Source organism: Micropterus dolomieu, linkage group LG21, assembly GCF_021292245.1.
Source record: "Micropterus dolomieu isolate WLL.071019.BEF.003 ecotype Adirondacks linkage group LG21, ASM2129224v1, whole genome shotgun sequence".
In the NCBI taxonomy this organism is placed as follows: Eukaryota; Metazoa; Chordata; class Actinopteri; order Centrarchiformes; family Centrarchidae; genus Micropterus; species Micropterus dolomieu.
Window position 1 is genome coordinate 35,989,854 of NC_060170.1, and position 11,061 is coordinate 36,000,914.

At 38.9% G+C, this 11,061-nt stretch overlaps 1 protein-coding gene and 1 long non-coding RNA gene across 3 annotated transcripts in view; one reads left to right on the plus strand and one right to left on the minus strand.

The window, feature by feature from the left end:
• Positions 1-4,418: 4,418 nt before the first annotated feature.
• LOC123959660 (protein bfr2-like) lies at positions 4,419-8,620 on the minus strand. The gene is made up of 5 exons (XM_046033838.1): positions 8,610-8,620; positions 6,390-6,412; positions 5,108-5,239; positions 4,696-4,827; positions 4,419-4,590 (listed from the first exon to the last, which is right to left on the minus strand). Exons 2-5 carry the CDS (start codon positions 6,390-6,392, stop codon positions 4,498-4,500), a joined length of 360 nt encoding a protein of 119 aa, XP_045889794.1. The 5' UTR covers positions 6,393-6,412; positions 8,610-8,620; the 3' UTR covers positions 4,419-4,497.
• The window catches only part of LOC123959661, a 7,352-nt gene continuing 3,137 nt past the window's right edge, over positions 6,847-11,061 (plus strand). The window contains exons 1-3 of one of the 2 annotated variants that reach the window (XR_006822364.1): positions 6,847-7,123; positions 8,910-9,044; positions 9,542-9,734. This is a non-coding gene — a long non-coding RNA (uncharacterized LOC123959661). Of the gene's footprint in view, positions 7,124-8,399; positions 9,045-9,541; positions 9,735-11,061 lie in introns of those variants that run through there. The other variant, XR_006822363.1, reaches the window with a different exon arrangement.

Below are 11,061 nucleotides of genomic sequence, written 5' to 3' on the forward strand. Positions count from 1 at the left end.
GGAATATAGCTGACCGTGTAGCTGCCTGATTTTATTGCTCTTTAATAAATATGTGACGGTGTTGACAGAAACTTGGGACACATTCTGAGCAATGAAAAACTAACAGTACATATTGTTGAAAATCCACTGCTTCTAGCTTTAAAGAGTTTGTTCACTCTACTCTTTCATCTGGCCGATATACATTTAAAATGAGCTTTTCCTCCTTTTTATCAAATTGAAATGAAATGTCTCGTCTGAGGACAATAGATTTTGTGGGTCCTGGGCTGTCAAAAAAAAAAAAAAAAAAAATCACACAGTTTAAAACAAGTAGATGAAAATGAACTAAATTTATGCAGAAGACCCTCAGATGATCAACCCTGGTTGTTTTAAATAAGAAAATGTTATTAACTTCTATGGAATTAGCAGTTTTCTTAGTGGGACGTGTTTTTACCAAAATCTGAAGAATCAGTGTGCTGTCATACATGATGTCATACATGATGTCACTGATGGGCTTACCTGAGCAGGTGAGATCCAGGATGGAGGAAGAGGAAGATGATCTTGGACAGTTCCTCAGAGCAGATCCAGACTGAACACAGTCAGAGCTGATCCACCACACAGGTCTGTTTGAGGACTCCTTTCTCTGTCCTACAGAAACAGCAGAGCCACAGACCAGCTCTCTACAGACAACAGCTGCTGTCTTCAAGGTCCAGTCAGAGTATTCCACTGGTTTCCAGTCTCCCTGTTTCAGCTCCAGTGTTCCTGCACAGCGACTGGCTCCTCCCACCAATCTGACATCATCAGGCTCTGAACAGAAACCAGAGAGTCATCAGTAAAGAAGTGAATTCAAGAGACTAAACTAAAACTTGACTGCTGATTCTGCTTCTCTCGCTTTTCTTTCTCTCTTTACCTGGTGATGTGTGTTGTCCTTCAGCCTGGAGTCCTGTGATTGGACAGAAAAAACACTCAGGTTGTTTTGTAAAGAACTTTCCATCAGCTCAGAAACATCTCAGTGAACTCCCTCTGGAGTCATTTTACCAGTTTACTGTAGGTGAGATGAACATGTGAATACACAGAACAGCAGCCAGCAGACTGGTTCATACAGAGTTAAAGGAAAAGCTCTGCTTCACTTCATCAGGATGGAAATCAGTATGTGGATTCATGCAGTGAGAGCTGCACAAACGCAAGTCAGTAACTACAGCTGCTTCAATCTCCTGTTATGAGACCAAAATGCTGCTTTTTGCTCACAAATTGAAGAAAAGTTCCTCGTTCTCAGTGAAGCTTTTCCTGTTTTCCTGTTGCATTTCGATAACTTCCTGTTGTATACTGTTGTAAATTCTATAAAGACTTACCATTCTTACTGTATTTCATAATGGGAGCTTTATTTACTGTAAAATAAGACAACATTTCTTACACTATCAACAATAGAAAATATAAATATACATACACACAACCAAAATAATAAAGAACACAGAATTATTTACTACTTCAAAGACTCAAATAAAATGATGTGTCTACTGTAATGCTACCTGTTGTTAGTGTTTTTTAGGTAATGGTATTATGAGTGACTGCTGTTGGAGAGAAGTACTGCTGGTGTTTGTGTAAAATTATTTGATATTGAAACAAGTATTTTGGTTGATTTGGTGCATTTTGGGTGTGAAATTGTTGTGCAGGCTGCGTGTTGGTGCAGTCAACAGGGTGAAGAGTTTTGAAAAAGGAAACTCAGTACTGAAAAATGCTTGTTAGCAATTGTAAAAACCTGTAATAAAAAGGTCCAATCAGAGCGCTTCCCTGAGGAATTCACTGCCCTGCCAAAGTTGAAGGCATTCTCTATTCAAAACCTCTTGGACATGTCTCCTCTGGCCTTGCTGATCCAGTCTCACCGAACATGTCGCTGATGGGGCGGCCTGCCAAGTTTGACAGGAGGAAATGGCGTCACAGCCAGATCTTATTGAACGTTTTCTTCATCTGCCATTAGCTTCCAAACCTTCAAACTAGGAGACAACTGGAGACCTACAAGGAGAATCTGGATTTAGCTCAGTTTGTGATTATAGTTGACCCTCAATATCCTCGAGCTTCATGTCCTACTGGAAGGATAACTGAAACACACCCTGGAAAGGACGGAAGGAATATTTTTTAACTCCTGTGAAAAAGTTCCTTTGCATCCCCAGCAGTGCGTTCTCCACACCACCTGACAGGAAATCACGTCTCTCCACGTCTTTGCATTGTCTTTGTATGTAATCGCACCGCCCCAAAGCTTTGTTTCACGTTTGCTCTGAATGCACATTAAGTCTCGGATCAGACAGTGAGAGGCGCCTTTTTTATTATTTTCTATTGGCAGTGAGCGTTCTGCGAGCTGTTTATGCTCCCCGGGCGCCTCGCATTTTGGCCGCCTGCTGCGCCTTGCGTTTTCAAAGGAGTCTTCCGAGCGTAAGCCTATGAAAGACGAAAGAGCTTTAGATTTAGAACATCAGTGTGTACATGGTAAAACTAAAAATTTACTAGAATGAAAAAGTGTTTGCCATCTGATGCAAGTGTTTACGGCTTTTTGAATGCAGTGTTTCATTTTGAAGGTAAGATGAGGCATTTTGCATTTTGTGTGAGCAAGTGTATGTTGAAAGTCATGTGGTCTTTCCCGTATAGTCTTTGAAATTCAATGACAATTTTTTAAGAGCCAGTTCTAACATCAGGATGCTTCTAGTCTTGACCTTATCCTGCAGTAATGTATATATGCCAAACACCAATAGGAACAAATTATTCCAAAATCTGCCTTTCAGTACAGGCAGAGCGTAGAAATGCTCGCCACTCTGAAGCTTTCCAGAACTTCCTTTTACAGGTCGGAAATCAACCTCTTCACTTTGTTTGCCAATGTTCCAGGGACTTCACTGTATCAAACCACAACCTAGTCAGTTGCCGAGTGACTCCAAGGCACACTTTGTGTTTATATTCAGGAATGAAACCATTGATCATTTGGAAGTGACTAAGCTTCATTAGAGGAGATGGCCCTTTGACTCCAAATACTGGCTCATTTACAGTAGCTGACATTGCATGACTGAAATGATCTCTCTCATTTCGAACATACGGACAGGATTTACCACCTTTGTGATAGCAAAAGTCACAGCCGTAAAAGCCATTAAACTGCTTTGTGTCAGAGCTACAAGGCAGCACAAACACTTTGGATACATGATTGTTTCCCTGTACGTCTTGCCATTCAATCCCTTCAGTCTCTAATAATGAGGCCTCTCTAACAAATGGTGTTAGTAATGTTAACATGGATGGTTTACTTGGGCCACACCATAATGCTGACATCAAAATGTGCTTTTTCCTCACTTCTGGTCCCAGTTCAATTATCTGACACTGAATTGGCCAAATGCTGCATTTAGAACTTTTAAACACTGGTGCGCCATCACAATTCCAAATAAGCGTCGAGTCACCTTTTCCAAGAACGCCACTGTCACATAAATTTTGATGCTCTTCACCAGACTGTATGTCTGAGAGGACCCCAAAGTTTCTAGTTTTTTCATTAAGACTGACACCATGCTCTTGCAGAAGTTGCTCAATCTGTGCATACAGGAGCAACACAAGGAAATAAAAGCCAGTCTTTAGTTTTGCATCGGCATCAAATACTGTGTTGCAAGAGTCACATTGGGAGGGACAGTCTGTGCTAACGCCAAAGTATTTAAAACAGCTTTCACAATAAAAGTGAACTTCAAATTTAGATGAACTTCCAAATTCTTTGTGGAAAATGTAATGAGATGGGATCAGACCTGGAAACATTATGTTAAACATTTCCAGTAAGTGAGTAAGTGCCTCGCCGGTTAAATTATGCCGTAACAGGACATCAGCATCAATACACTCTCCTTTTGAAAGAGGTGCACCAGGATACAAGGGCTTGTCACCAGTATCTGCTGTGTCTTCACTGCCCTAGAGAGAGAGAAGCTGTAAAAATGCAAGCAGCAGAATGAATCAGGACTATCAGTCTAGCACACTGTCTTTAATTTTAGCAAATGTAATTTTCTAGAAACTCTTGCCATGGATTATAACAAAATTGATAATCCTTTCAACATATCCTACAAAGCTGCAATCCCAAAAGAAAGAGTATGTTAGATATACAAAGTTTCATATCTAAGTATCAAATCGTTGTTTCCTTTTGAGTTTAAAAGCTGATTTTTGCTCCTGAGTGAAAGTTGAAGAAACCTGATGGTTAATTGTGGTTTAAACTCTTCTTTATGGTCAAACAGTCGATGACTTCACAGTTCTGAGGTAGAACCATCCATCCATCCATCCATCCTCCATCAACCACTTATCCTGCGTACAGGGTCACAAGGGGCCGGAGCCAATCCCAGCTGACACTGGGCGAAAGGCGGGGTACAACCTGGACAGGTCGCCAGTCCATCGCAGGGCCACACAACCACCAAGGCTCAAATCTCAGTCCTTTTTCCTCAACAAAATAAACATCTTCACACCTTGTCATTGAACCATTTACTACATACCTCAGACAATTCAGATGCGTTTTCTCCACTAGTGTTTCTCTTCACTGTCCACATCGTTTTCAGCTTCACTCCTTGCAGCATCAAGCATGTTTGCTTTGGAATCTGATAGGTCATCCTCGTTCTGCAGGTTAACAACAGAAAAAGATGACTTGAAAGACTTAATTAAAATGGTAGGCATTTATTTAATCAAAGATAAAAACTGTGCAATGTACATTTGTGTATTTACCTCTTCAATGTCAGTACCCAACAGGCTACTTGTGGAGGAGTTTTCATTGTCCACTTCATCATCTTCGTTTTCACTGTTAGAAGCAGTAATCATGTCATCTTCTGTGTTTATTCGGTCATCCTCACTGTCGTTCTGAAAGTTAACAAGGGAAAGAGAAAAACATAATTTGATGAATAAAATAATCTCATAGAATTTGTGCAGGTCCTCTGCTGCCACTGGCTTGGTGCATATTGGGACAATGGAGTTAGGGTGGCCCTAGACAAAAAGTAATAATGTCCCATAGTCCTCTGAAAAGCATGAATGTGCTCACCAATTTGCAGATGGCCCAGCAATGTTGCCTTGGAGCAATAGGTTGGAAAGAGGACATAATAACAATGCCAGTGGGGCTAAAACTGTGTAATTATGTATTTACCTCTTGAATATCAGTAACCAACAGCCTAGTTGTGGAAAAGTCTTCATCGTCTACTTCATCCTCTTCATTTTCACTGTTGGATGCATTCCTCATGTCATCTTCTGTGTTTACTTCGTCATCTTTATTGTTGTTCTAAAGGTTAACAAAGGAAAAAACATGAAGGGTAAAATGCCAAGGAACATTTCAAGAAATGACAGGCTTTCTTGTACCACAATTAATAGCTATTAAAGCTGGGTGATATTTGGATTAAATTACTAATCACGAATGGGTGACAGACACTGTTTAGGTGCAGGAAACTGTGAAATGAGCAGAGTAATGGTAAACTTCTATTTCACAACTTGAGGACAAAAGTGGAATGCTTTTAAATAGGTCTATATTTATTTAGTTAGCAAGGTCTGAAAAAATCCAATTTTGATCGACAGGAAATGTAATTATAACTTAGATAATAAATTAATAGTTTTAGTCAAACATTAGCTGGTTATAGCTTCAAATACTTTCATATCATTATAATATAAAAAAAATGTAAAAAGTCTTTTCTGGCTGCTGTCAACGTCAAACTGGACCGAGAGGTAACGTTAGCCATATAAAAAGGAGGTAGCCAAGTACAGAAGCAAGCTAATAATCTCCCGCTTGCTGAATCCCAACATGCTTTTCGATGCGCACCTCTCGCGATAGCAGGCCGTGCGATCCGTTTGCGTCAAAGAGCTGTGGATCGCGCGCATGTCAGCCGACAGTTCAGCACCTTTGATGTCAGCTAACGGTCGCGGTTGACAAAAACAAACATAATTGTCAGTGATAACATTAATTATCCTCCACAATTCAATTTAAATGTAAAGTTGAACAAAGGCAGAAAAAAGAAATATGGTCCGGCCTTTTTTCCTGCCAAGGTGTTAATGCTTAATCTTGTCACCTAGCTTAATGTTAACGGTTAACTTCAAGGATTAGCATAACTGGTTTGTTTTGTGTTTTTGGAAGAAAATAATTAAAAATATTGGATATTTAATATGAAGTTGCCAACAAGCTGTCTGTTAGGGAGAGCTTAAAGATCCTACATAGCCCAAAGACCCAGTCGGGATTTTAATTTGCTCAGTGTAACTTGCACAAACTCTTTTCACAGACAACTACAGTGACCTCTGCAAGAAGAGGGAGGAATTCATAAAGGGTGAAGACATCTGGAACCAAACACTCAAGAGGAAGACAAACTGTAGGTGGATGAAGGGTGTGGAAGAGGACGACCAAAGGCCAACAAAACAGGCAAGTTAATTCCCTTACTCATACTCACCATTGATGTGCAGAAAACTTAAACTGAAAAGCAAAAGCATATTTAAATGTAATCAGGGTTTAGCATCTTAGTTTGGCATTTTTATGTCACTAGTAATGCCATTTATTTTTTTCACTTTTATGCTTTATGATAGTTATGAAAGTTTGTAAATGTGGTAATATTTGATTTAATACTAGAAGTATTTCACCATTTCTGATAAATAAACAAACATTTGTGATTGTTTAGCTGATATTTATAGATGAGGTGCATCATCACAACCTTTAAACCCTCAGAATATGAACAATAATTAGCAAATATTAGTCTAAAATCTTGATTTTCTCTGTTTTTAGAATCACTGTTATTGCACATACATGCTATTGAAAAACTTTAAATTGTCATTTTGACAACAAAAAAGCAAAAGGGCAAACTGTGCCTCAAAAGAGACCAAATGACTGAAGAAGGAGCTGACGGCCAAGCGAGCGTCTTTAGAGGTGAATTATTTACGTGATTCACTGAATACTAGCTTGTATGCGACTTTGCTGCTACAGAGGCTGCAGACTATAATCTTGTGTCTGACACTGTGTGTTGGTGTAGTCAGCTTCTGGAAAGGAGTCATCAGATGAGGACCTACTGGCCAGGAACAGCTGCAAATAAAGGAACTTTATTTTTACTTTATATTTACTTTTTGCAGCTGTGAAGAGAGAACAAGAGGCTGAAAGAAGGTAATGTTGAAGAGACACTGGATGCCGTGACAGGTAATTTTAAAGAAACAAATAATTTGCCCTTGTGTAGACAAGATCACAAAATGCAGAGAAAATAAAGCAACATCAAATTTGTAAAGTAACAATAAACCCACAATGAAAATAATTAAATATGTTTCTTTCCATTTCCTCCTGGTTACTTGGCTCCCATCACCCTAATGTAATGGAGTTAAATGGGTACGTGTTTGTTGATTTCAAAGCAACCAAAGAATACCGGCGAGGTAGACACAGTTGGCCAGTGTTGGCTGCTCTCCTTCATTCCATGGCATCCGTTGTGTTTGGGTGACAGATGACAGTGAATGTAGCATAAATATCCAGCCTTAGCAGATCAAACTGAAACTATCTAAACTGATAAAGTGCAGTACAAAAAGTCAAAGCCTGAAAATGGCAGTTTTGCTTGGTCCGTCCATCCATTACACACTTAACTTCAAGACACGGACATTAAAGATTGCCAGTCAGTTTGGACCGACACCTTCAGGCTGCCTGAACCCTGACAACATCCCCAGGATCCACCAAGTCAGCAGGGCAGCAGTGACGGGGGGTATACTAGTATTTTGGGTGAACTAGTCCTTTAAAAATATACAGCTGTTATATACCTTAGCTTTTGAAGGTTTCACTATTGAGATTTGATTTGCAGGTGGGTTTCATTATATAAGTAGGAAGGTTTCCTTGGTTCATTAAATATTAGTGAAAAAAAAGGGTACTAAATTATCAAAAATTGTCCCTGCATTTTTTAATTAAATATAATCAGATGGCATAAAAAGTCTTAACATGTCTTATATTAAGCTTTCTGTCAAGTTGTGATTTATTTCTTGTGCAATTCCCCACTTGAAAAGGACAATCCCTCCACATGAAGATCTTAACTGGATTTCACTCAATAAACAGCCATGGGATCAGTTGTTGTCTTTTATTAAAAAATCTTTGGTAGTAAACAGGTGAAAAACCCTCAAGAGAGATGACAAATTCAAGTTATTATCTGAGTTAACAGCCAAAATAAAATTATTCACATTTAACTCAGATAAACACATTTCTGCCATTATACAAGGTTTCCAATTTTAAAGTACACGTTATCCAAATAAACACCAATAATTTTAAATCAAATGATCAGAGTTAGTATATTTAGCCAAATGCAATACAAAATAATTTAGTAGTAAAAAAATTCTATTTACTTTCTAATCATTAGTTTTAAGCTATATATTTCTAGTAAAGAATTATAAAAGGTATCAACTAGTATGTAGCCACACAACTAGATACATTTTACCAAAACATCAGTTGGTATTTTAATTTTCAAAATGTATATTTTCTTATCTTTCCTTTTCCCCACTTGTTTGATAAAACCAAACGACATTTGAAGTTACAAATACCACTGCAAAAAGTCCTATCAAAGTCAGCAAGAGTTAAGAGTCTGTTTTTCCAGAGCATCATTAGCACTGCACTGCTTAAGTCAACCTAGTCAAAACATGGCCAATATGGCGCTTACCGGCTGTCCTTCACAGTTTTGTGGAGGGCTTGGTCTTGGTCATCACTTTAATGACAAAGATCAAGATCCTTGGTTTTGTGGTGCTATAAATGCTCCTTCCACTGCGGTCTAAAGACAACAACAGAGCCAGGTGCTGGCACGCTCAGATTGCCTGGAAGATTTGTTGCACCTGGTTCACCACTGATTGAAGGGGAGGAGGAGCTCCCAGGCAGTTTGTCAGCACACTTACTGAAACCTGCAGACACTCTAAGCTTTTGCACCCTGGTCTTGTAATCATTTATGTCTTCATTCTTTTAACAGAGCTTCCCGTAGTAGTAACAAAGTCAAAAGAAGTAATTGAAAAAGTCACATACCAGACCTCAACTTCTGCATCCACCTGGTCAACAGCCACCAGCTTCTGCATGCGTTTCTCCTGAAGTGGTGTCTGATGATACGGTAACTAAATCTCATGCATAGATATGTCACTGTCCATGTGGGAATATGTTGATTTTAAAATTTGCCGGTAAATCTGTAACGACTTGGCAGCGACTACACATTACCTGGAAAATCTGCAAATTCAACTGTGTGGTAAATGTTAACTGGTTATTATCTATATTGCCTAACCAGACAGGAAACCAGGGAGGTATTCCCACATTTCCCAATGGAAAGGTTAATGTCAATGGAGACACTACACAGCAGTGTGGCAAGGTTCTCCCTTGCGAGGCACACTAGCATTTTGCACTCTAATTCACGTTTTTTATTGGGAAATGTTGGAACACCTTCCAGATTTCCTGTCTAGTCAGGGAATAATAACTTGGTTAATATGCACACTGCAGAGTTGATGAATACATAGATTTCCCGGGGAATGTGTATGATTGTATTTTCATAACTTTGTTGTGTAAAAACAGTGTTAGACCAGTTACAAACTAAGTGATCACTCTGTTATTTTGCAGGTGTCTTTTGTGCCAGGCTGTGATGTCAAAGTCCCTAGATGAAATCCTTCGGTCTACGTAGGGGACCTTGCTGTGCTTGTCTACAGCAGGGAAACGCTGTCCCATTCAAGTTTGACGGGGAGACAATCTGGGGCACACAAAGACATGGAATCCAAGCCGCAACTCCATAACACAAAACCTGAAGCTATAGTTGGTGAGTGCATTTAATTAAAGGAAAACTTCATTAAAAAATAAATTCCTCATACAATTCTTTTAAAATGACTGTAGCGTTCCATGCTGGAGGTGACGGTGGTTCAATTACTGTTACCTCCAACATGGAAAAAATGATACCTTCCAAACATTATGTGAAAAGCCTCTAAAAGTCAAATCTGGGACCATCAGTTGTAAAACTCTCACAACGCTAACAAAAAGGCCACTTTGATGATAAAAACACTTCACATCTATGTAAAGGTAGGCGTTTAAAGGACATTTTCAGTTACGTGTAAATATAGTATTTTGCAGATTGCATTAATATTCAGAAACTTATCTGTTGAATTGCACGTCCCTACCTGCTCCTTTGACTGTTATTATTGTGTTAATTCTGAATGCTAAATTTGGTGTGATAGAAAAATCTGTTATAAAGTAATGTTTTGATTTGTATTTGTGAAATTTCCTAACATGAGCATCCACGATGTGTGTCAAGCTGAGCTGCAGACCACGCCCTTTTTTCCCTGGTTGTGGTGCCTAGCTGCAGTCAGCTAGTTAGTCACCAGGTGGGAAGGATCTGGTAATTAGGAGATTTGGAGTCATTCACAGGATAGAAAGCAGGCTGGGAAGATGTGTTGAGGAACTGGAAAAAAATGAGACTGCAGGACTAAAGCTTGTCTGAACGAGGAAGGAGTCGGTGAGCGTTTGTTTGTTTGTGAAATGTGGTGGATTTTAATATTAAAGTGAATCATGTAATTATATTTAGGGAAAAAATGTTTGTATAAAACCATGTGTTTGAATTGTAAACTAAAGTGTTGTACATTTAACATCATGGAGATTTGAAGCATGGTTAAAAGTAATGTATTGTAAAGTTTAAAAGGGAAAAACTGTAAGTGTAGGATTGTGTGTGTGTAGAGGGTTAAAGTTGTTAGGATTTAAAGTTAAATTATGTGAGCAGTGATTTAAAATAAGTATTTTGATGTTGGATGGTGATGTTTATTATGGTTACCTGAGTTTATTATGTGTTTCATTGATTTACTTGTGTTTGTATTTAAGGTTTTTTACCTGCTTATGGCTACGACAACTTTCAAATAAAAGAAGGAAAAGAAAGAATTGATTCCTGGTCATTGAGTAAAATCCAGTCCAAACCTTCAGAGGCAAGCATACCCTATCAAGTGGGGGAAACTGCAGGGTTGAACTTCACTAAAGTGAATGCACTTGACAGTAAAAAACCGCTGTGAAGACTGGAGCAGAGAATCCTGAACAGCAACCAGCCTGGCCTGATAAAACGGGAAATCATCTCACCCAATCCTGCGGAAAAGAAGATGGCTGAC

What these genes read in the sequence shown, in the direction of transcription:
- LOC123959660 (XM_046033838.1), bottom strand. An exon ending in TGGTTACTGATATTCAAGAG is followed by an intron (nt 4,828 to 5,107) that starts GTAAATACATAA and finishes GTTAACTTTCAG; the next exon opens with AACGACAGTGAGGATGACCG. An exon ending in TGGGTACTGACATTGAAGAG is followed by an intron (nt 4,591 to 4,695) that starts GTAAATACACAA and finishes GTTAACCTGCAG; the next exon opens with AACGAGGATGACCTATCAGA.